Source organism: Megascapheus bottae, chromosome X (genome assembly GCF_031878675.1).
Source record: "Megascapheus bottae isolate mThoBot1 chromosome X, mThoBot2.hap1, whole genome shotgun sequence".
Lineage (NCBI taxonomy): Eukaryota > Metazoa > Chordata > Mammalia > Rodentia > Geomyidae > Megascapheus > Megascapheus bottae.
The window spans coordinates 105,593,514-105,619,463 of NC_143547.1; the positions used below are offsets into that span (position 1 = coordinate 105,593,514).

The following is a 25,950-nucleotide window of genomic DNA, read 5'->3' on the forward strand; positions in this document are numbered from 1 at the left end:
CCAGCCTTGCATCTGTGGAATGTAGCAAGTCTATTTGGTCATAATGCATTTTTTTCTGGATTCTATTGTCTATTTTTTTTGCTAGTCCTGCACCTTGAACTCAGGGCCTGAGCACTGTCCTTGGATTTTTCTCAAGGCTAGAGCTCCACCACTTGAGCCACAGCACCACTTCCAGCTTTTTCTATGTATGTGGTACTGAGGAATCGAACCCGGGTCTTCATGCATGCTAGGCAAGCACTCTACCACTAGGCTACAGTCCTGGCCCCCCTTCCATTTCTTTTAACAGAAAACTTTGAGGAGTGTTGGCGTTAGTTCATGTTTAAATCTCATAGAAGTCAATAGTGAGGAAATTCAGGCCTGGGCTTTTCCTTGTTGGAAAACTTCCGGTTACATTTTTTCACCTGGTTGCATGTTATTGGTCTGTTTAGCTAGTTTACATCTTCTTCGTGCAGATTTGGCAGTTTGTCTCTAGAAATGGAGTCGAAATTTGTCCATTTCTACTAGGTTTTCCTTGTGTTTTGCATATAGATTTTTGGATGTGGTCCTTTATAGTCATTTGGATTTCTTGGATGTTTGCTAGGTTTCCTGTAGGCATCTCTATAATTTAGTAGTCTCTTTTTGACATCTCAGTGTATGGAACAAAGATTATGTGCTTTTTACAGAAATGGTGGGATAAAGAATGAACCAATTCAGCTGTGATACGCACTAGATAGTATGTTAGAAATGAACTACACAACTTGGGAAGTCAGGGGTTCAGCAGGGGAAAACTGGTAGAAAATAAGGGAGTAGGTGACTGTGTTCATGTACCTGATTTACGTAACTGCAATCCCCCGATAATCATCTTTAAATAAAATTTTATTAAAGATTTCACATAGGAGAAACAAAGATTACATGCTTTATACCGTGCTGTAGTGTATGTGGGTGAATGGGACCCACGGCCTCAGTTGGCTTCTGATACAGCCCATCATCTTCTCATTTCACCAATGGTCTCATTGCACCTTAAGTCTACATAGCTCACAGCCACGCTGACTATTCCTTACTCTTTTTTTTTGTCAGTCCTGGGCTTGAACTCAAGGCCTGAGCACTGTCCTTGGATTTTCTCAAGACTAGAACTCTACCACTTGAGCCACAGCACCACTTCCAGCTTTTTCTATGTATGTGGTACCAAGGAATTGAACCCAGGTCTTTGTGCATGCTAGGCAAGCACTTTAACCACTAGGCCACACTCCTGGCCTTTATCCATCCAGCTTTGTGATATCAGAGCATATAAACAGATAAGAAATTAAGCTGGGCAGGGGCCAGTAGCTTGGCTTAGTGGTTAAAGTGCTTGCCTAGCATGCATGAAGACCCAGGTTTGATTCCTTGGTACCACTTGCATAGAAAAAAGCAACAAATGGTGCTGAGGCTCAAGTGGTAGAGCTCTAGCCTTGAGAATGTCCAAGGACAGTGCCCAGGCAGTGAGTTCAAGCCCCAGGACTGGGAAAAGAAGAAGAGGAAGGGCCAGCAGATTGGCCTAGTGGTTAAAGTGCTTGCCTAGCATGCACGAAGACCCGGGTTCAATTCCTTGGTACCACATATATAGAAAAAAGCCGGAAGTGGTGCTGAGGCTCAAGTGGTAGAGCTCTAGCCTTGAGAAAGTCCAAAGACAGTGCTCAGGCCCTGAGTTCAAGGCTCAGGACTGGCAAAAAAAATAAAAAGAAAAAAAGAAAAGCTTGAGAGGTGACACCGAGCTATTAATAGCCTGTATTTCTCAGTGCTAGAATTATGAATGCTTTTTGTTTTCTTTCTGAAAAATATTAGAATAAGTATCACTTTTAAGCTAAAAACAGTAATAAAGCTATTTACATTTTCAATGGGAGTTCTTGAAGAAAAGAAAGGCAAGGATAATGTAAGGTGGAGAACAATTTAATTTTAACCTGATGTTGAGCAAGTTTCACATTTTCCAGCTGGAATCTGGCAAACCAAGTATTTCACTGCTTAATTGCATCTTCTAGGTGTTCAGTAGACAATTGGGTCCCCTATGAGTAGGCTGAGAAAGGAAAATAAAAGGATGAATGCTGAATGAAGTTTACATTCCTATACAGCCTCCTGAGCTGTAATGTTACTAGTAATTACAATACCTAGCCTAACACCTTAGGACGCCCACAGCCAATAACCACCAGGCCGAAACCACACGCAGGTGGTCCTCGCCATGGCAGGCAATCACACAGGCTAAGAATTTTTAGAAAAACAAAAACAGGCCCTGCACGGTAGCTCACACTTGTAATCCTAGCTACTCAGGAGGCTGAGATCTGAGGATCGAGGTTCAAAGCCAGCCCAGGCATTGAAGTCTGTGAGACTCTTTTTTTTTGTTTTTGTTTTTTCTTATAGTCCAGTTGTGGGACTTGAATTCTGAGCCTGGGTGTTATCCCTGAGCTCTTCAGCTCAAGGCTATTGCCCTACTAAAGACCATGAGACTCTTATCTCTAATTAACCACCAGAAAAGCAGATTTTCTTGCCCAGGCTGGCTTTGAACCATAATCCTTATATCTCCGACTTGTGAGTAGCCAGGGTTATAGGCATGAGCCCAGCTTTTATAATTTCCTTGTACAAGGGCAGGTTTCATTGTGACACTTTCATACATACAGAAAATGTACTTTAATACAACTCATCCCCTCCATTTCTCTCACATTCCCTCCCCTTAAAAGCAAAATGCCTTAAAGGCAGTAAACAAAGATTTAGTATATCAGTTACATGGAAGACACAGAAACATCTTTTAACCAAAATTCAAGTGCTAGGAGTTCCCTCTAGTGCTTGCCCAGCATGTACCAAGACCCAGGTTTGATTCCTTGGTACCACATACACAGAAAAAACCGCAAGTGGTGCTGTGGCTCAAGTGGTAGAGCTCTACTATTGAGAAAGCCTAAGGAGAGTGCTCAGGCCCTGAGCTCAAGCTCAGGACTGGCAAAAAAACCCACTTCAATACATATAGGTATCAAAACAAGCCTGAACATATTTGAATAGAACTGGTAGTGAGCACCTATGGCGCTTTGCATGGAACACCATTTAGTACAACATTCAGTGTATCGGCTACTGCCATCTCAATGGCAGCTTTTTCACTGAGCATGGTGGATATGGAATGCATTCCTGTTTTTCCTTAAGATTTTTCCCTTTCAGAAGCACAAGGGCTTTCACTGCCAATGTGAACTCCAAGGCTAAGCTGAAAAGTTGAAATGACACCAAAGAGGATTCCTCCTCCATCCAGACTCTAAAGCAATTACATTGCATTACTTCATCCAGAGATTAAAAGCTGTTTCATAGCCTCCAGGAACACTCTCGGATAATAAATAACTTTGCCTTCAGTGTGGCAGCAAATGCAGTCTAACTGTTGAACAGCAGAGGTCTTCAGTGGGCCCCCAGATATCAGGAACGTTCCCAACAGATTGGAGCAATATTCAGAGCTGATGGACTGAACGGCTAACATTTTGACTACAGCCAGTGACGTTCCCTGGGAAGTATATTCTGTTCTGATTTGCCTCTTTATTGGCAGGATTGGGGGAAGGGGAGAAGGCCAGTAAACTTTTTTTGGGGGGAAGCTTTAGCAAGAACTTATTGTATAAATTAATCAGGATAAAATAGGGAGAAGTAGAAAAAGTGAGAAACATAACCTGCTCCCATGCAGAAAATGGGAGCCAAAGGCTCCTGCATGTATGTTTTTGTGTGCTGCCAGAGTGCTCGGAGATGACCCAGCATCAACAGTAATTGCCAGAGGGTAATGAGCTGCTGCCCTAAGCTTTCATTATAGCTGCAGCTGATGAGAGAGGTGAGCATTGAACAAGGCACACAGAGGCCATTTGCCATGCTTACTGTGAAACACATGAATTACAAATGAAGGAATGTTCTTGTAAGTCTTCAGTGTACCTAGTAGCAAGTACCTGTTAGGACTGTAGATTCAAGCTTTCCTTTAGGTCTGCAAGGTACAAAAAATTAGGTACATTTTCTCTTGGGCTATGTTAGTTGTCTTCAAAGAAATCACGGATCTCTTGCATCTATCATTTTTTCCTAATCTTACATTCCTGATACTCTTTAATATTGTTTGCTTTTAAAGCCTGTTTTCCATATCTTCTTTTATATTTTCCATTAATGTCTCTTTTCCTTTGTGCTTATTTTCTGTGATGCTTTGCTTTTTATTTTTCACGTTTTCTTGGAAATAAGAAACAACATCGATGAACTTGCCTCTAGCTTTTTCCAGTGACATAGGAGCCTGGCCTACATGTAGCATGTATGAAATATGCCTTGCAGATTTTCCCTTGAGAAAGGGCATGATTCCCTAGGTGTTCAGCAAGCTGATGATAACAATACACAACCTTTCCCTGTTAACTCTTTCAGGACTTGCCTCAGCGGCAGGGGGCTGTCTTGTACCTCTTGGGGCAACTCACAGCCAATAAGTCAGAGGGTCTGTAGTGATTTCAGGCTCATGTGGGATGAATCGGATGGGGTCAACCAAAACTTCACTCTCCTTCCACTACCTTCTACAGGCATTGATCCATAAGAATTCCCAGAACACCAGACTCAGGACTCCCTCTCTGCTTTACAACATTGACCTGTGGCCCACCTTCCCCTCCCCACCACCAAGATTAAAATCCTACTCATCACTTTATGCGGTCCAAAGTCCAGATTATTTCAAGTTGGAATGGCTCTTATTAGTTAAGTGACCAATGAATTCAAACAAGTTATCTGCTCCTAATCTCCACACCCTGTAACAATGACGAAGCAGTAAACATTCTCCTTTGACAGAGGAAGAACAAGACACACATGGTCACAATCCTGGAATTGTGCCAGGCAGGCCATAATTAGGCCTGATTTGGCATTCTCGAAGGCCCATTGTCTACTACCCGGGACATTTCTTCCATTCTTTATCCTCTGGCTGCATTTGAAGCAAGTGTGAAGGAGGATGAAATCCTTGAGACCTTCAGCGCTTGTGTTCTGAACATCACAGATCGCGTCAGGACTGTTCACTCTGATAGCTCATTTGATGTCCACATTGTGGTTTCTTTGGCAATAAACTTCTCTCAAAAGCTCAGCTGACTTTTAGTCAGTGACTTTAGGGGGGTAATTTGGTTTCTGAAGTGTACAGGACCCCCCCCCACGTTTCTTCTTTTTTTTTGCCAGTCCTGGGCTTGAGCTCAGGGCCTGAGCACTGTCCTTGGACTTTCTCAAGGCCAGAGCTCTACCACTTGAGCCACAGCACCATTTCCAGTATGTGGTACCGAGGAATCAAACCCGGTCTTTGTACATGCTACGCAAGCACTCTACCACAAGGCCAAACTCCCCTGATCTTATCTCTTCTGAGACATCCCATCCTCCTTTGGACTCTGTCTCCTGCCACAGCCATCACCTACCAATTAGTAATTTTTCCTTGTCTTATTTCTTTCCAACCACAAAGACAGGAAGACAGGCAAGTAGTCATTTCTTGGTCAATGATGGATGAATTAACAAAGTAGAGTTTAATTATTTTTTCTCAGAAATCTCTATCTGTATATGGAGAAATATTTTGAAACAATTGAGGGTATAATTATATATTTTCCATGTGTTAGTCCTGAGTCATAGGGCAGAAAAATTATGAGCTAATGAAGTTAATAAAAGAAATTATTTAGCTGTGTGCTGGTGGCTTGCACTTGTAATCTGAGCCACTCAGGAGGCTGAGATCTGAGCATCATGGTTTGAAGCCAGTCTGTGCAAGAAAGTGTGTGAGACTCTTATCTCCAATAAACTACACAGAAAAAGCCAGAAGTGGTGCTGTGGTTCAAAGTGGTAGAGTGTTAGCCTTCAGCAAAAGAAGTTCGAGTCCTAGGACTAGTGTGTGTGTGTGTACGCACGTGTGCACACACACACACACACACACAGATTATTTACAAACCCTGGTTATTAAATGTCAACTGTTATTTGTTGGTAATGGGTAGGAAAGGTTTCAGGAGAAAAAGAAAAAGTTCAAGGAGCATCTTGTTCCCAGAATCTTCCTTTATAAACTCTCCTTTAATTACAAAAGGGCACCTGACTATTTCTGGCTCCTTTTGGAACCTCACATTTTCTCTCCCCTTTTTTCATCCCGCAATAGCTTACGTGAAGCAGCAGAGAGTGCCAATGACTGCTCCAGCCATAAGAAAGGCAAAGATGGCTATTGAGGGTATGGAGTTCCTGATGAGATCCCGCAGGTAAATCTTGAAGTTCCAAAGCCAAGGTCTTTTATTTCCTGCAGAAATAGCACAGACATGCTTTGAGGACAGGTCTTGTTATTATAGTTGGCCTCATCATACAGCATGTACTACTCTCTTCTGCTGGCTCTCAGATATTCAAAGGATACTCATTATTTTAAAGGAATCTCCTTAGATAAATATCAAAAAGTTCTAGATATCTAAAGGACTACTTGGAGTTTATGTGCTGCATTATGAAAAAGAAGCATAAACTGATAAGAAAATCTCCAGTGATGTGTGTTATCTACCACATTCTGCAGGAAGATGAGCAGAGTTAATGTCCCAGGAGCAGAGGAAGAAGGGGCAGGAGACCTTAGGAAAAGAACTTTGGGAGAAGTCTGCTAATAAAAGAAAGGCTGGACTGAGTCTCAAAGCTCAGGCTCAGTACCCCGGCCCTGATTTGAAGCAGCAGAACCAGCACAAAAGGGCTGGAAGTCCGATCTTTCCTTTAGAAATAGGGAGGGAAGGAGAGGTACTGTGATTTGACCACAAGGGAACTAGAACATTCCAAAATGAGTCCGCACAACATGTCTGGGAACACAGGTATGATAGCCCCTAGTCTGTGGTTCCTTAGATCATCAGGTTTATTTTAGCTTTTGCTTCCTTTGTGAAGTTTTCCCTTTCACATCCCCCCAAACAAGCATTTGTCAAATTACATGATGTTTGGTACCTATGGGTTTGTCTGCCCACTTATGAACCAAGGCATTGGTAAATGCTAGGTTGAGGTTTGTTGAACTCATCTGAAACAAATCAAATAAATTCAACACAGAATTCTTTCTCTCTTTTTTTGCCAGTCGTGGGCTTGAGCTCAGGGCCTGAGCACTGTCCTTGGACTTTCTCAAGGCTAGAGCTCTACCACTTCAGCCTCAGCACCACTTCTGGCCTTTTTCTATGTATGTGGTACCGAGGAATCGAACCCGGGTTTTGCTAGGCAAGCACTCAACCACTAGGCCAAACTCCTGGCCCCTCAACACAGAATTCTTATGAACAGTTGTAAAACATGGAATAATCTTTCCTGACCTGAGAAATAAATTCTATGCCTTTCGAAGTCAGGAAGATTCATCCTTATGGCAAATACGCCTTTTGAATCTGATTTTGATCTTGATTTTTCTTGAAGTCTGATATTAGATAGTGATGAAGAAGCTTCTGTCTCTAACAATAGTAAACTCAGCACACATAGAAGAAACACAATACACAGATGTTTTTTGAGTTCCATGGACTGACTTCACCGAGGAGAGACTTTGTTTAGTTTTTTTTCCCCCACAGAACCTGTCTGAAAAGTTAAAGAAGTGATGGTTTAGTTCTTACTGCAGAACAAACAAAACAACAATAAAACATCTCTCACCTATTCTAAACACAAGGATTTAAAGATTTATATAGGTGTAACCTGAACGCAACACAAAAACTCCAAAATTTACTGTAATATATCAGGCCAGGTATGTTCAAATTACATTCCCCCATCTCAGTTAGTTGAAAATTTCAGCTATGTAGGTCCAAATTATCACATTTGTTTTATTTATTTATTTATTTATTTATTTATTTATTTATTTATTTATTTATTTATTACTAGCACTGGGGATTTGAACAGCTCAAGTTTGCACTTTCTAGGCTGGTGAGATATCACTGAGCCATGCCTCTGGCTCTGTGTTTTTACTGGCTGCTTTTAGGGTAGGGTCTCACTTCATAACCAGGCATGTGCCTGAGCCACTACCATCCTGTCATCACTGGGCTCGCCTGGCACTGCAATCCTCTCCTTTTCAGCCTTCTACACAAGTAGTTGGGATTTCAGATGTGAAATCTGTTGCCTAGTTTATGGCATCATCTTTGACTTCTTTTCACTCCTATGCCTTACCACATCAGAAACATCCTATGAACTTTACCTACAAAATTGATTTAGAATCCCAGAACTCTGCACTATCTTCATGGCTACTCAGCCTCAACGCTTTCTAGAACACTGGGACAAAGTTAAGCATTATTAAGCATTGTGAAACATTGTTAAATACTATGGAGAATGCTAGTTTTGTGGTGCGTTTTCTTTAACCTTTTTTTTTTGGTTGCCTGGGCTTGAGCTCAGGGCCTGAGCACTGACCTTGGACTTTCTCAAGGCTAGAGCTCTACCACTTGAGCCTCAGCACCACTTCCGGCTTTTTTCTATGTGGCACCAAGGAATCTAACCGGGGTCTTCATGCATGCTAGGCAAGCACTTTAACCACTAGGCCAAACTCCTGGCCCCTTCTTTAACCCTTTATTGTAAGAACCCTATAATTTTTTTTTCTGTGAATGAGCAAAATCACCTAGAGCAAGCTATTCGGGACTTGGGATGGCAGTTTATAGACCTTTCCTTATGTTTGGCAGCTTGGAGTGGTGAAATGCCAACATAGCAGCACCTTCTCTGACTGCCCTCATGGCAGCCCAGCTATTTTAGACACTATCATCAATGTGGGGACACTCTGGCTACAAAGACCACTGCAACTGAGGCCCTGATTCCCACAACAGGAAGCCTTGCAATTGCAGACTTGAAAGAGAGCATCCCAGGAAAGATAGAGCTAGGGAAGATTACATGACCTTGAAGATGCAAAGATGAGGGGAACACATTCTTAGCAAATCAGCAAGAAGCCAGAGATTAGTGGAACTGGGAGCTGTGCTTTGTTTGATGCAAATGAATGCTTCATTCGCATACCACACATAAGCCACACACTGCTCCTGGCTACATAAACACACTATCCCATTCATTTTTCAAGTCAGGGAGAATTACTCCCCTGTGCTGCCCTTCCGTCAACTGTTCTAACATTGGACTCAATAAAAGGCTTCTCTAGAATTTTCTTTTCTTGTTTGCTTGTGATTTTGATCATAAGTACAGTGGTCAGAGCACCAAGCAACAAGAAGCTCTAGCAGTGGTAACAGGGGTGGTGGCAGTGGCAGTGGAGTGGTGACAGAGGTACAGAGAAGGCAGGACAGAGTGGGTATCAACATTGCAACGTACTACCATGAAAGTCAAAAATCCTGATATCCAAGATAAGAGCTGGTACAGACTGGAGCTGACTGCTGCTGTGGCTTGCTGCTGCTTCAAGTCTGGCTACTTGCAATTAGAACTCAGAGCACCAATCCTCTAACCTGAGTACCTACTAAGTTTTTGGATTCTAAGGCTAGAAACTTATCAGGGCTTAGAGCTGTAGCCCTGTGAGTCTGTCAGCCAAGTCCATGGGCCTTTGGCACCGAAGGCCTCGGGACTTCCCCAGCTTAGAGGACTACTGCTTACCTACTAACAGTTTCTCTTTGTGTACAGCCAAGACCCCGGTCAGTCCATTGGTAACAATATTTTGAGCCTATATCGCTACATTAATTGATATATTAATCTACACTTAGTTGGACTTGAAGAGACCTCTCTGTCGAGTAGGAAGCCACTTACTTGACAATTAACTCAGCATCAAGATATGCAAAGGGAATGGCCCTTAGTATTCAGGAAGCAACACTCTTCAAGTTGGCCACTCGTTGCCGTGTGTCTCTGGAGTTCCAGAAGGAATCCTATCACCCTTTATGATATCACCAAACTCATCTGACTCTCACCCAGTGTCCTCTATTTGATAGACACAGAGGCATCTTCTGTCCATGAATACACATCTGTATTGATAGTAAAACTCATTCTTACAGTAGTTGTACCCACTTGGGTTCGAATAATTTCAAGGTATTTCATTCACTATTGTACTACTTACTATATTATAACTTGTATGAGACAATAGCTAAAGGTGACATTTCTTTTTTTATTTTTTATTGTTGGTGTAATATATAGAGGGGTTACAGTTACATTCGTCAGGTAGTAGGTGCATTACTTCTTTTTTTGTGTGTGTGGGTCATGGGGCTTCAACTCTGCCTGGGCTGGGTGCTGTCCTCGAGCTTTTCAGCTCAAGGCTACCACCCTAAACTTTGACACACAGTTTCACTTCCCGTGCTCTACAGGTTGATTGGAGATAGAGTCTCAGGTCCTTTTGTGCCCGGGCTGGCTTTGAACCTTGATCCTCAAATCTCAGCCTCCTGAGTAGCTAGGATTACAGGTGTGTGCCACCCGCTGGCTTTGGTGCATTACTTCTCACACATTGATATCCCTTCTCATGTTTTTGTCCCCATTTACCTCCTCTCACCCCCTCCCAATCATCTTGTTTTCTCCCCTTCCCTTACCTATTTCAAATAAATAAACGTATATGCAATATACCAGGTATCAAATTCAGATGCAGTAGCAATATGAGATTAACCAAAGGGCAACAAATGAGAAGACAAATAACATAGTACATTAAGAACAACAAACACACAAGATAATAGATAATAGAAACTTTAATATGATGGCAGGACAACTGAGTTTTCAGTACATGTACTGACCTGGGAATCCTTTACCACTATGAAAAAGGCAAGTTCAATGTGATTGTTATTTAGTGGCATACTGAACACTTGCCTAGTATGCATTTGATTTCTAGCACTGCAGAAATTACTCTATATGGGCCAGGGACTAACCAAAGAATAAAAATGCATGCATGTAGAATATATATGCATATTGAAGTGCTCAGAAAAGTTTATTTTATGCTTAGAATATTTTTCTTTTTCTTTTGTTTTGGTGGGCAATGGAGCTTGAATTCAGCCTGGGCTTTGTCCCTGAGCTCTTCAGCTCAAGGCTACTACCCTACCCTGGAGCCAAGCCCCACTTCCCGTTTTCTAGAGGTTAATTGGAGATAAGAGTCTCAGGTCCTTTTGTGCCTGAGCTGGCTTTGAACCTTGATCCTCAGATCTCAGCCTCCTGAGTAGCTAGGGTTACAGGTGTGAGCCCCCGCCCGGCTAGAATATTTTTCTAAGATATCACAAACTATACATCTGAACTCTCCAGAGGTAGAATAGTAAATATTCTAAAAGAATTTAAAGACAGCTGTTGTACAATATGATACTGAGTCTAATGGGTTCCCAGAAAGAGAACCTAAATGGAGGTACATTATAGAAATCATCTACATATATTAGTAAGACTAATCATTTTGAGTGTCTGGGGAGGTTTCTCTCCTTGCAACTGCTACAATTTCCATAGTATTCTCCTATTGCTGCAAGGTGAACACTGCAAGGTGAATTAATTCCACCTGTTTAATACCATACAATATCAGCATTCAAGAGAAATACCATGAAAGTTGTCATTTTATTTTATTTTATTTTATTGTGCTGGTCCTGGGGCTTTAACTCAGGCTTCAGTGTTGTTCCTGAGCCCCACTCCCATACTTTGCTGGTTAACTGAAGATAAGAATCTCATGGACTTTCTTGCCCAGACTGGTTTTGAACTATGATCCTCAGATCTCAACCTCCTGAGTAGCTACGAACTTACAACTGAAAATTGTCTTTTAAAGAACAAATCATGAGCCGGGCTTGGAGCTCAAGCCAGTAATCCTAGCTACTCAGGAGGCTGAAATCTGAGGGCAGAGGTTCAAAGCCAGCCCAGGCACTAAAGACCAAGAGACTCTTATCTCCAATTAATCACAAGAAAACCGGAAGTGGCTCTGTGGCTCAAGGGATAGGGTGGTAGCCTTGAGCTGAAGAGCTCAGGGACAATGACCAGGCCAAGTTCATAGCCCTATGACCAAAAAAAACATCATTAAAACATCAGGCATATACTGACTGTAAAATCAAGTATGAACTTTTTGTATGGACAAAGTATATTGAAATGTATGGTAGAGATGCTTTATTTCCTGAATACCCCAATGTATAATGTAAACTGTATTATCAAATTATGCCTAGACTTTGTAAAATGTAGAATACCAAAGCTTTTCAGCATCACATTGGAAAAAAATCAGAAATGTTCACTATCACATTAAAAAAAAAAAAGCAGGGGCCGGGAATTTGGCCTAGTGGTAGAGCGCTTGCCTAGCATGCACAAAGACCTGGGTTCCATTCCTTGGAACCACATACATAGAAAAAAATCCAGTTCCTAACAAATGGGTTGATGTCATTTTTTCTGACAGCAGCATAGAATTCCATTGTGTACAAATACCACAACTTGTTGATCCACTCATCAACTGAGGGACATCTAGGTTGGTTTCATATCTTTGCTATGGTGAATAATGCTGCAATGAACATCATTGTGCTAGTGGATTTAGTATGTGCTTGTTTCTGGATGGTTGGGTAAATGCCAAGTAGTGGAATTGCTGGGTCATAGGGGAGCTCTATGTTGAGTCTTTTGAGGAACTGCCATACTGCTTTCCATAGTGGTTGAACGAGTTTGCACTCCCACCAACAGTGTAGTAGTGATCCCTCCTGGCCACATCCCCTCCAGCATCTGTTGTGATTAGTTTTGCTGATCCTGGCCATTCTAAGTGGAGTGAGGTGGAATCTTAGAGTTGTTTTGATTCGCATTTCTTTTATGACCAGAGATGTCGAGCATTTCTTCATATGTCTATAGGCCATTTTTGTTTCTTCTTCAGAGAAGACTCTCTTTAAGTCTTTGGCCCATTTTTTAATGGGATGGTTGTTACTTTGGAGATTAGTTTTGGAGTGATTCAATTTTTTGAGTTGTTGATATATTTTAGATATGAGGCCTTTGTCCGTTGTTTGGTTGGTGAAGATCTTCTCCCACTCTGTAGGCTTCCTAATTAATTTACTAGCTATGTCCTTTGCCATACAAAAGCTCTGCAGTTTAATGCAGTCCCACTTATCCAGCCTTTCTCTGATTTGTTGTGATTCTTGGTCCTTATTAAGAAAGTTTCGACCTGTGCCAAGGAGGCCTAGTGTATCTCCTATTCCTTCCTGTAAAATTTTTAGTGTGTCAGCTTTTACCTCTAGGTCTTTGAAAAAATCATATTAAGTGAAGTAAGCCAGACTCAAAGGAACATAGGCTCAATGGTTTCCCTCATTTGTCATAATCAGTAGAAACCTTGGGCTCTACTAGCAGTGATCTGCAACAGAGCAAAACCTTGATACATAAGGCCATATAGTATGAAGCTAATTGAAAGGACCTCCAGGATATTGAAACAAAAGCCATATAACGAATGATTGTTGTCCTTAATGTACTATGTTATCTCTCATCTCCTTTGCTATCTCTTGGGTATCTCATATTGTTATAGTATCTCACTTTGTTATCTGATATAGTGAATTTACTTGTATTTGGTTATTTGAAATTTGATAGGGAAGGGGGGAAAACAAAGTGGGGGGGTAGAGGGAGGGTAATGGGTACCAAGACATGTGAAAGGGTATCAATGTGTGTGAATTAATGCACCTTCTATCTGGCAAATATCATGTAACCCTTTTATTAATTACAATAAAAAATAAACATAAAAAAGAAAAAAATCCAGAAGTGGTATTGAGGCTCAAGTGGTAGTGCTCTAGCCTTGAGAAAGTCCAAGGACAATGCTCAGACCCTGAACTCAAGCCCAGGACAGGCAAAAAAAAGTCTCATTCTTGTCCAGGAGTTTGACCTAGTGGTAGAGTGCACAAAGGCCTGGGTTCGATTCCTCAGTACCACATACACAGAAAAGCTGGACATGGTGCTGTGGCCCAAGTAGTAGAGCACTAGCCTTGAGAAAGCCCAAGGACAATGCTCAGGCCCTGAGTTCAAGCTCCAGGACTGGCAAAAAAGAAAGTATCAGTCTTGGTTACCAATATGGACAATTATCATAATACATAGTTTCATGTTTAACATACATAAGGCTCTATATCTCTATTATCTTTAGAATATAACATTGACTACATGCTACATTTTTGCTTTTCTTTAATCTACATTGTACTGCAAATTTATGCCTCTTGCATAGCAATTGTTCATTTTTTCTCTTGGTGTTTCTATCAGCTCAACTTCAAGACTGAGGCTCCATTTCTTATTTATTTTATTTCTTGCAAATTAGATCCCATTTTACTCTGAGTTCAATTTAATCTGGTTTTCTTTTCTTTTTTGTTTGTTGCTGGTCCCGTGTCTTAAATTCTGGGCCTGTGCATTGTCCCTAAGCAACTTTTGCTCACTCTATTACTTGAACTGTACCACCTCTGGCTTTTTCTGTGATTAATTGGGAAGAGTCTCAGGAGCCAGTAGTGGTAGAGTGCTTGCCTAGCATGCATGAGGCCCTGGGTTCAATTCCACAGTACCACATATACAGAAAAAGCCAGAAATGATGCTGTGGCTCAAGTGTTAGAGCTCTAGCTTTGAGGACAAGTGATCAAGGACATTGTCCAGGCCCTGAGTTCAAGCCCCAGGGCTGGCAAAAAAGGAGTCTCATAGACTTTTAAGCCTGGGCTGGCTTTGAACCACAATCCTCAGATTTCAGCCTCTTGAGTAGGTAGGATTACAGGGGTGAGTCACCAGTTTCTGCCTTTAATCTGGTTTCCCAACTCATTAATTTTTTGAAGAAAATGCATTGATCTTTACTTAACAACATCCATAAATCCCCCAAATGCTGTTAAGCACAGAAAGTAAATAAAAGAACAATTCCAAAGTAGCATTTGCATTACACCCAATACTTTCAGAGAAGCCATTTGTGTATAATATTAAAGTCTAGTTTAAAGTACAATAAACAGGTGTTTAAAGTGAACGAAGAGATGAGAATGGTAAGCCGTTAAATGAGGCTACCTTTATCTGTAACAATCCTATTTCTTAAGGAGACTTGTTTATATCATTAGAACTCCTTCTATAGGGAAGCATACACTAGTGAGCAACATTCCTAACCCCAATTTAATTTTTAAAAAGCAAAAATGCAATATATCCAACTCATTATTGTTTATGTTATTTTTTCTGAAGTATCCATTCTGCTTTTCCATGCCAGTGTTTATTTTTAAAACATAATTGTTCATATTTTTACTTATTTAAAAATACAATACTTAAAGGCATTTATTTTTATGTGTCAATGTTTTATTGAACACACTAGTGAACAAACTAGCAGGATGATAAAGGAATTGCTTCTAAGAGCATTGAGAAGGTACATAGTCAACAAGGAAAGAATATCACAATATTAAACTAAATTTAAGAATGGTTAAAAGTTTACAGAAAATAAAACCATGTCATCTCTTAGTTCTTCTGCCAGGCTATGGAACAAAACAATTTTACAGGACCATCAAACTTTACATATTTTCACTTTCACCATTTGTGAATTGTGACTATATGGTGGCAGCTGTGTTGCAATTGCCCAAGATGTCAGATTAGGGTCACCCAGGATTATGAGGAAAGGCTCTAACATGGTGTGTGTGTGTGGGGGGGGGGAATCAGCCTGTTTCATTTTCTTAAACTGACAGAAATTTTCCTCTTATGTTAGAAGCTCCCATTTTCAAATAACCCTAATTTCCAGCATCCTCTGAGTGCTCCAGGAGAAACTATTTGTGTAGTTCTATTAAATGGCAGAGATAGAAAGAACAAAAAAGGATTCCTAAGCTTCTGGGGGTGGGGCAAGGTGGGGAAGGTGATGGAACAGTGTTCTGTATTTGTTAATTTTCTTTTGATTTCTTGGAATTCCAATTATTTAGGAGGGACTTTGGTTTTCAATTATGGTACAAATCGTTGTTGTTTCAACAGGAAATTAGGGGAGAGAATAAAATGCTTTATTAAAATGATAAAATTTATATCTATTATCCTAAATCGTCATAGATTTTCCATGGAAGCATTTTTAAAGAAGTGTAGAGATGAAATTGCCCAATATCTTCTATAAGTAGTGAATATTTAGGTTTTTTATTAAAGAATTTATTAACATTGATTTTTACATCATATTTCAAATGACGTGTTTAACAAACAGATATTCAAGAAGGGAATCTCTATATACAATCACTGGCACTTAGATTTTAGAACATAATCAAAATTAGGTTGAGGGTTTGTAGGTCATAGATACAAAATAATCTATGTAATAAAACATTATGTCTTTAGAGTCATAAGTTTTTATGACTATGTAGTTGTGTTTATATTTCCAATACCATGTCCATAGCATTGGGTACGCAAATACTGAGTCCTTGCTCTTGTATTGTTTGGATCTAATATCCACATATTAAGGATACCATGAGCCTTTTGTTCCTTTGGTCTTGACTTGTCTCACTCAACATGATTCGTTCTAGATTCATCCACTTCCCTGCAAATGGTATTATTTTATCTTGTCTGTTGGCTATGTAGAATTCCATTGTGTATGTGTATATATATATACCACATTTTCTGTATCCATTCATCTGCAGTAGGGCATCTGGATTGTTTCATGGAAACATTTTTAAATTATGTGCTTTGAAGCCTATTATGAGCATTCTTGGTCACCATAAATTTCAAAAGGATATTTTCATTTAATTTCAAGGTTCTGGATAAATTCTATACTTCTAATGTATTTTTGTTGATTGGTATTAAGATAAAGTGGCTTTATTTCTACACCCTTCTGAGATTAAATTTATTTAATCAAGTTGACTCTAAAATACAGCAATTCTTCTATTCATTTTACCTGTTGTGAAAATTACTTGCGTTTTTTTCATGTCTGAGGATAAGGTCCCCAAGCATGTTTTATTTCATGATTCATTAGGATAGTAAGTGCGAGTCTAATTCTACGTGTCTGAAGGTCAACCTGATGCTTGCATCATGGATATCTTCTGTGAATACAAAGAATATCTTTTTCAAAACAAGGTTTTTCTAACAACAAAGTTGTAGGTACCTGAGTTTTTAGGAAATACAGGATTAATCATTTGGGAAGCTTCAGGTCAGTGTCTGCTAGCATTATGTAACTTACATCCATATTAAAAATGAACATACCATGGACAGTGTGAGGTATTGTATAAGCAGGAAGCCTGAAAGGGATGCTGGCATGAGCCAAGGAATACCTTAGAACTGATGGAGTTGGTGAAAGGACCATAAGGCCTGCAAGGTACCTCAGTACACTTGCTGGGCCTCACAGCCTAGAATCTCCAGCCTCAGAGCAATCTGGTGTGCCCAACTCTGGGGGTGAATTCTAAGGTATCGAGTCAGCAGTGGTGGGTCTAGAGAATTCATCACAGGTGTGAAGGAGTCTTGATTTCCCTGAAAAACCTGAAGAAGATAAGATCTATTTATTCATTATCTAAGAAGAAAGAATTTACAAAGTTTATGAGCTTGCTAAGCTTCTTAAATCCATCCGATTTTCCCTCTGTCAGTTCCTTATCCATAGCTGCTCTTCCAGTATGGCCCTTGCTCTCCTTTGCATCCTAACTTCGCATCATGACACATGCTTTTGTACGGACAGAGAGGTCAGTGAGATCCACAAGCTCCCCCAAGGCAGTTTGTGTGGAAGAGGGGAAAACTGGAAGTGAGCCACAGTACAGGACAGAAGTAAACAGCAACAAAAGAGCTTCTGCTTCCTGGGGCTGCTGAGGTGACGTATTGAGGTGACGTATGTCTGCGGTCACCCAGCTGACTGAGGTCTGCAAAGTTCGGTGTCAGTTTCACTGAAGGTTCCAAGTGGGAAGGGACTTCGCTCGCATGTGTGGTGTGAATGACACTGATGCTACAGTGATTAGCTATTAGAGCAAAAGAAGTCTAAGCCCTGTTCTTTGGCTCTATTTTCCCCCTGGGTTCTCATTTTTCGCTGTTTTCTGGCGTCACCTCTAGGGAGTTCAGCTCTGCCAGAGATGCTGATTTAATTGGTCGGGTCCTACCCTGGCCTTCTTAGGTGCTGCCCAGAAATACCTCAATACATAGATAAAACTGGATGTACATTTCTGATTAAGACTTCCATCTCACTTAAAATGAAATCTAAACCCAGTCTGGTTTCCAGACTCTGAATAATATGGCCCCAGCCCAAGTCTCTGACTTCATCTCCTATCACGTCTTCCTTTTTCACTGACTAGGAGGAGATATACTGGTATTTTGTTCCTGGACAGTGCCAACTCTCTTTTTAATGTGGAATTATGTCTAGGTATGATTCCCTCCATTTTGAAGGCTCTTTTCTCTTTCTTCTCATTTTATCCATTGTTTTTTTTATTCTTTGTTCTTCAGCTTAAATGCCGTATTTCTAGAAAACTTTTCCTCACCTAAAATAGGACTCTTGTTTATTCTAAATCAACTTCTTATTTCATCTTTTCGTACCACGTACACTGTATGTTGTTTATAGAGACTCTATTCTGCCCTCTCCCTCCAAACATTATTGCCAAAGGGATAGAGGCCTTGGTCATTGTTGTATTTTTGGCACAAAGAACATATAATATACCTAAAATGACAAACGTAAACATGTGTTAATGTTCTTGTGTTTAATAACACTTTTAGAAACATCATTGCACTTATTCTGAGAATCTTGGATGAATATTTATGATATTTTGGGTGTGTGTGAATCTTTTGTTAGATTCAACCTTTATTTTGAAAATTTACTAGCATAAGGAAAGTGAAAGTATATGGGCTGTAGAAATGAGTCAAGTGGCAAAGCACCTACCTAGCATTGAGTCTAAATCCCAAATAAAAAGAAAGAAAAAAGGAATACTGCAATGAATATCCTAAAGTACTTCACCTAGGTTTACTGTTAACATATTGAATATTTTGCCTGTCTTACTCATACACATGCACACACAATTTTGCCAGTCCTGCGATTGGGATCAGAGACTGAGCACTGTCCTTGGGTTTTCTCAAGGCTAGAGCTCTACCACTTGAGCCACTGCACCACTTCCAGCTTTCTCTGTGTATGTGGGACTGAGGAATCAAGCCTTGTCTACGTGCATGCTAGTAAAGCATTCTACCACTAGGCCAAACTCCTGGCCCAGGCCACTTAATTTTTTGAGCCTGAAGCCACTTCTGTTGTTTCAGCTCTGGATAATATTACCTAAAGTCAGAATTTTCTCGAGTCTGATGGCGAGCTATTATCATTGTTTTACCACTAGAGGGGGATCTAAGCCAAGGTTTGTCCCAAATCTAACGTGGTATGTTCAGAATGAACCAAGTGAATACTCTGAAAGATTAATATGCCCCACAAGCCTCTCATTGGGGCTGAAGTAGATCCACATGCTTTGTTCACAGGTATTGGCTTGTGGTCAGGCACTGTAGAATTTTGTCTGGATTTCAGCAGAATTAGTATAAATGTATCAACCTCAGGTTCCTGGGCAGTGACTGAGGCTACCAATGTTACATCCTGATCCCACACCTCCCAAGATCAGCCCAACACTGAGGAAAAACTAAGGTTCATGCTGCTACATGATGTTTATTGCTCAGTCGAATAGACTAATTCCCCTGCAACCAGCTATATGGAATTGATCATGTACCTCCCCTTAGCAATGGTGTTAACTCAGAATCTCAGTCCAACAAACAGGTCTATGGACAGGGGCTTTTGGACCTGCCAAAGGTTAGGATTCATCAGCCTGTTACTAAGTCTTACCTCCAGAGTGCTGCCCAAGGGTGTGATGTTGGTAGTGAAGATAGTTCCTTGGCCATTCAAGTTGACAAAGTGTCATCACACTTAAATCTCCAAGTCACAGGGACCTATACAGTCTCAAGGATAGCCTCATCAGTCTGTCTCATCACCAGGCTGAAACTTGAGTCCATCTAGAATGCAGGTCTGTGCCTGGTACTAGAACAGCTCCATCTAGGAGCTCTGGCCTCAGCTTACGCCTGTAATCCTAGCTACTCAGGAGGCTGAGATCTGAGGATCAGGTTCAAAGCCAGCCAGGGCACTAAAGACTGTGAGACTTTTATTTCCAATTAATCACTACAAAATAGGAAGTGGTACTGTAGGGAAGGGGTAGGGTGGTAGCCTTCAACTGAAGAGCTCAGGAATAACGCCCAGGCCCAGGTTTAGAGTAGTAGCCTTGAGCTAAAAAGCTCAGGGACAGCGCCCAGGCCCAGACTTCAAGCCCCATGACCCACAGAAAAAAAAAAAGAAGGTTGAGGCAGGCAACTCTTTTCTTCCTACCTTCTTTCATGTATCTTTTTTTTGCCAGTCCTAGGCTTGAGCTCAGGGCCTGAGCACTGTCCTTGGACTTTCTCAAGGCCAGCACTCTACCACTTAAGCCATAGCACCACTTCTGGCTTTTTTCTATGTATGTGGTACCGAGGAATCGAACCCGGGTCTTCGTGCATGCTAGGCAAGCACTCTACCACTAGGCCAAACTCCCAGCCCTCATGTATCTTTTTTAAAAATACTAAAAGCAGGCACTATGAAGTAATTTTCTGTGGGAGTGACTATTCAACTTTGTGTGCTATAGCTGGAAGATGAATGCTTGAGTATCTTACCCAGCCATCATATATGTCCACCACTATACATTTTCTTCTAGGTATTATTTTAGCTGATTACTACCTTTGCTGTATAATGTTTTACCATTCAGTTCAGAGTATTTCCTAGTTTATGATTTCTTCTTTGACCTATAGATTATCAAATGTGAACTTCTTGACTTCTAGCACTGTCATGTCTTTCTTAATCATATCTACCTTAATTATATTATGATCAGAAAAGATGTTTGATATTATCTAAAATTGGAGGTGCTTCATTAATAACATATTTATAGTACAAAATGGAAAAACATATTTCCTTTCTGCTTACAAAGAGTATATAATTCTATAGTTTTAAGGTACAATCTTAGAAATATGTCTACAAGATCAGACTTTGTAAATTACATTGTTAAATTCTATTTCTAAACTTTCTCCTTTGATTTTTCTATCAATTGAGAGAGATAGTAACAATCTGAGAGTCTAAATTGTGAATGTTTAATTTTCTCAGTTCTTGCATCAAACATTTTGAGGATATATAAAATGTAATATAAGTTTAAAATTGTTGTATTTCCTTAGAGAATTCATATTACTATGAAGTCACATTCTTAACTTGGTAATATTGTCTTGTTATAAATTTTGTCTGCTATCAATAGAACTACAACAGGTATCTTGTACATGCTATTTGTAAAATTCTTTCCTATTTGTGACTTGCCACTTGTCCATATTTAATATTTTAGATACAGCTCTTGTAAAAGACCATTTTCTTTGTGATCAATTTGACAATCTTATTTTTGTCTCAACTTATGTTCATATTATATATAACTATTGTTATATATGGATTTAAATCCGGTATCAGCTTTTTCATTCTGCTGTAGCTCTATTTTCTTGCTCCATTACCATTTATTGATTATATTCTATCATTTTATATTTCTGTACCATTTTGAGAGTCCTATACCCTATCTTATATTCAATTATTTATTGGTTAGCCTAGAAATTATGACATGAACTAAATTGGCCAGGTTTAATATCAATCAACATTTTTACTTTCAAGATAATGTAGTAATTTTACAATTTCTTGTTCTATTCAGCTCAGTTATGACACTTAAGTTTTTGTTGTCGTCATATATTCTAAATGAAAATTTTATCTCTATAAGTTGGCTGTCTCAGACATTTGTCACATAACAGAAAGCTGACTAAAATATCTATCATGTTGATATTTAGTGACAAAGGAGATTTTTTAAAAATACCACAACCTGGGCATCAGTGGCTCATGCCAGTAATCCTTTCGACTCAGGAGGGTGAGATCTGAGGATCATGGTTCAAAGCCAGCCCAAGTAGGAAAGTCCATGAGACTCTAATCAACAATTAACCACTAGAAAACTGGAAGTGGTCCTATGGTCCTACCAAAATGACATTATGGTAGAATGGCAGCCTTGAGCAAAAGAGCTCAGAGACAGGGCCCAGGCCCTGAGTTCAAGCCCAACAATTGACAAAAACAAAACCCAAAACAAGAAAACACCAAAACCCAGCCAGGCGTAATGGCTCATGCCTGCAATCCGAGCTACTCAGGCAGCTGAGATCTGAGGATCACGATTCAAAACCAGCCTGGGCACTAAAAAATGTTTATGAGACTCTTATCTCCAATTAACCACTAGAAAATGCAAAGTGGTGCTGTGGCTCAGGGGTAGGGTGGTAGCCTTGAGCTGAAGAGCTCAGGGACAAAGCCCAGGGCCAGAGTTCAAGCCCTGTGATCATCACCACTACCACCATCACCACCACCAAAAAGAAAATACCAAAACCCATAGGTATAAAGTGCTATTTTTGCTAATGATCATGGAATGCTATGACTTTGTGTCCTTTCTATAATGAGTATAATTTGTTGAATTTATCTAGCAAATGTACATCAGGAAAAAGGGTGCCTGGACCACTAAAGTTAAAGGTCAAAAAGGCCTAGAAATCTACACTATTGGTGAGAATAGAGATCATTAGGCATTTACCAGGTAACTCTTTCCAGTCTTCTGTTTCTTGCTATTATTTTGGATGATATCAAGAGAAGATAATATTCATGAGAAAAATCAACACTTGGCTCTAATCTTCCCTTTTCTTAGACATTACTTCCTTGCTTAAAGGTACCATGTTCTCTCAGAATATCATTCACAGTATTCTGTTACCACAGCTATCAGCAAATGCTATCTATGCCCATCAGTTTAGTTACATTTCTAAATGTCAGAGATTTTGTGTCTTTGAGAACATCATACCTTTACTTTACCATTCTGAAAAATGAGAGTCCAGTGATGGCCATCCTGACTACTGGAAATGAGGAATTCCTTCACAAACATGCTGGTAAGGAGAGATTTCACTCCCTGGGTGATTATCCCTGTGATTTTCATTGTCTTCTGGAAATCCACTTGTAGCCACTGTTTTGGATCATTCACCTAAGGAAAACAGTGTTCGACTAACATCTGGTTGGTCACTATTTATTCCCAGAAATCCCCAAAGTCCTTCTTAACTATATCACAGCACTATTGCTCTGCATTTTAATGGTTTGTCAGCCTCTCTTATTTGACAAAGAAACCTGAGGGCTATTTTTTTCATAATGCATCCTTATATTCCAGGAACATCCATTTAATAGGTGTCCAGTAAATGCTAAATAACTGTAAGAGCTTTCTATATAGTGGCTAGAGTATAAAAGATGGTTAGCAGGGCCAGAAGTGTGGTCTAGTGGTAGAGTGCTTGCCTAGCATGTACGAAGATCCGGGTTCCTCAGTTCCACATACATAGAAAAAGACAGAAGTGGTGCTGTGGATCAAGTGACAGAGCTCTAGCCTTGAGAAAGCCGAAGGACAGTGCTCAGGCCCTGAGTTCAAGCCCCAGGACTGGCAAAAATATTATTAGCCTATTTTGTTTAAATTAATCCCTCGGCAGAACAGAGAGAATTAAGTCTGTTTACATCTCTTAAGGAACTTAGTATAACTATTAAGAGATATTTTTGGTACCAGTCCTGGGCCTTGAAGTCGGGGCCTGGGTGCTGTCCCTGATTTTCTGGAGCAAGGCTAACACTCTACCTTTGAGCCACAGCCCACTTCTGGCTTTCTTTGGCATTTAATTGGGGTAAGAGTCTCACTTTCCTGCCCACGCTGGCCCTGAAAAATGATCCTCATATCTCAGCCTCTGAGTAGCTAATGATTACAGGTGTCAGCCAATGGCACCTGGCTTATTAACAGATATTAGCACAGTATTGAAAACAGTGCTTTTTGAAGAGTTCCAATTAAAGTTCATTTTCCTCTCCAATGAATGCTCTATGATATCGTATGGAACATCTACTAACTGTTTATGGGGGTGTCTGCCCATAGTCAAACCTTTTTTTGCCAGTCCTGGGGCTTGAACTCAGGGCCTGAGTGCTGTTCTTGGACTTTCTCAAGGCTAGAGCTCTACCACGTGAGCCACAGCACCACTTCCGGCTTTTTTCTATGTATGTGGTACCAAGGAATCGAACCTGGGTCTTCATGCATGCTAGGCAAGCACTCTATCACTAGGCCAAACTCCCGGCCCAAACTTTCTTAAGAAACAAGATCCTTCCCTATTTTTCCCAACCTCTATTCCCTTCTCTGCTTCAGTTAAATGGTAGCTATTTTGCCTCTTACATGAGGTCGCCACGCATTAGTCTTCCCCTGCAGGTTAAGTCGGGCTTGTGAAGGAGACCAGCTTACAAACATATTGGTAAAGTAGGATGAGGCGGTAATCTGTGCATCTGATATTACTTTGCTTTCCATTCCTAATGGTATACTGCAACCTGAAAGAAATGAAAGGATAATGTTATCACAAGGAAAATCTGCAGCTTACTGGGCTGCCTCCAGTACTTTAGGGTTACTATCATCCTGTCGCTAAGTTCTTCTTTTCTGGTCAGTTCTGCTCAGCTATGCTTGGCTTTCATTTTTCTTATTGATAGAAGTGTAGGAGGTGGCTGTCTTTTGTGAATTCCATGGTTAGGGCAACAAATTCCTGATTTATTTTTGCTTTTGCCTTTTCTTTACTGTAGTAGTTTTATCACTAATAATTCTGGGTCCAGTGAGAGAGAGCCCTCCTCCCAGTCTTATGATAACTAGGACAGCTGGTTATCCTACTTGTGATTTGGACAGGAAAGGAAAAGGAAAGACTTGACACTTACTGTTTAAATCACAGCCCATCAACTCCATACGAAGAGTACTGCGAATGCTATAATGAGTTGGGTGCAAACGGATATACCGAGCAATAATTGGAGGATTAAAAATATTGTGCTTTATTCCAGATGAATCTACGTTGCCAAAGAAGACCTGTTTGGAAGGATTGGTATAAATACATGGAAAGTGAGTATAAAGTGAAAAATAATTTTTCATCTTTGCATCTTTTTGATTTTACCTTTTTCATTTTTCAACAGTGTGGAATATCCATAGAAAACCATGCCAGATATATAGATGTTAGGATGATATACATCCTAACAAGTATCAGGAAAAGCAGATTATGTCTGCTCTGGGGAAAATGAAGTCATTTTCCACTTTGGCCCACTGTAAACATCTTACAAAAGGACTTTAGCATTTAGCACTTTGCTACTCCTGCTCTTAATAGAGCAATTAGAAATGTAGTTTTTGGAGAGTGACATCAGCAAATCGGTAGCTCTCATCCCACCCACATGAATAATGTTTTAAAAGGCATCTATAGATAAAATTGCCTTGTAGACTCATATTTTGTAATAGTAACCGAAAATGCATGAGTACACAAGACTTTGCAGTAACCCTAAGACTCAGCTCTACTCCCACACTCTGATGGACTGGGGGCAGCTCTGCTTTTTTCCCAGGAACTGGTAGGAGCTATGTCAGTCCATGATTCCAGAAACAGATTCACTAAATGGAACTGAATAGAGAGACTAGGAAACACTTCTTTGACCTAACCGCAGTCCCACTATACCACAGTGAGGAAGAGATTCTGTCTTCACACAAACCTGGTGGGAGCCATATCCATCTCTCTCCCTAAACAGCCCTGTAAATACAGGCTCGATTCGAGGCCCAGAAACAGCCCAACTCCAAGCCTGCCTCATTCCCCATGATCAAGATTCCTTCCTGTTCACCCTCAAACTCATTAAGAGCCACATCCATCCTCATTCTGTCTGGAAAACCTACTGCAGGACAAGAAGGTACCTTTTATGTATAAAAACACCAAGACAAGGCTAAGAAATACAAATAAGCTAGAAAATATCACAGATTAACACCAGTAAAGAAATTAATCAAGTTCTAATAATCAACCCCAAAGAAATGGAACCTCATGTTTGATAAATGATTGAAAATATCTATTTTTAATAGGTCAATGAACTACAAGAGAATATAGACACTAAGTAAATCAGAAAAGCAATATGAACAAGATAAGTTTAAGGACATGGAGGTATGGCTCAACTGATAAGAGTTCCAGCGTTGAAGGGCCAGGAGTTTGGTCTAGGGATAGAGTGCGTGCGTAGATTGCACGAGGATGCAGGTTCCATTCCTTGGTACCACATACATAGAAAAAAGCCGGAAGTGGTGCTGAGGCTCAAGTGGTAGAGCTCTAGCCTTGAGAAAG

At 40.3% G+C, this 25,950-nt stretch overlaps 2 protein-coding genes across 5 annotated transcripts in view; both read right to left on the reverse strand.

Moving 5' to 3' along the window:
• Window positions 1–1,901: 1,901 nt before the first annotated feature.
• Window positions 1,902–9,731, reverse strand: Smim9 (small integral membrane protein 9). Its single transcript, XM_090326520.1, has 4 exons — window positions 9,643–9,731; window positions 7,254–7,506; window positions 6,103–6,232; window positions 1,902–2,029 (listed from the first exon to the last, which is right to left on the reverse strand). Exons 2-4 carry the CDS (start codon window positions 7,447–7,449, stop codon window positions 1,999–2,001), a joined length of 357 nt encoding a protein of 118 aa, XP_090182646.1. The 5' UTR covers window positions 7,450–7,506; window positions 9,643–9,731; the 3' UTR covers window positions 1,902–1,998.
• A 5,842-nt stretch (window positions 9,732–15,573) lies between these two features.
• The window catches only part of F8 (coagulation factor VIII), an 83,614-nt gene continuing 73,237 nt past the window's right edge, over window positions 15,574–25,950 (reverse strand). For all 4 annotated transcript variants that reach the window (XM_090325962.1, XM_090325959.1, XM_090325958.1 and 1 more), the window contains 4 exons: window positions 24,530–24,674; window positions 24,006–24,154; window positions 22,620–22,796; window positions 15,574–17,223 (listed from right to left, as the gene is read on the reverse strand). In XM_090325962.1, the coding sequence (XP_090182088.1) occupies window positions 17,068–17,223; window positions 22,620–22,796; window positions 24,006–24,154; window positions 24,530–24,674 (627 nt within the window). In that variant the 3' untranslated portion in view covers window positions 15,574–17,067. The remainder of the gene's footprint in view (window positions 17,224–22,619; window positions 22,797–24,005; window positions 24,155–24,529; window positions 24,675–25,950) is intronic.

Excerpts from the sequence above, each read along its gene's own strand:
- Smim9 (XM_090326520.1), bottom strand. The coding sequence starts at position 7,449 with ATGGAACTCAAAAAACATCTGTGTATTGTGTTTCTTCTATGTGTGCTG. Across the intron at positions 6,233-7,253 it reads GCATAGAATTTATTTCTCAG|GAAATAAAAGACCTTGGCTT; the intron begins GTCAGGAAAGAT and ends CTATTTCTGCAG. Across the intron at positions 2,030-6,102 it reads GGCACTCTCTGCTGCTTCAC|CCTACTCATAGGGGACCCAA; the intron begins GTAAGCTATTGC and ends TTCCTTTCTCAG.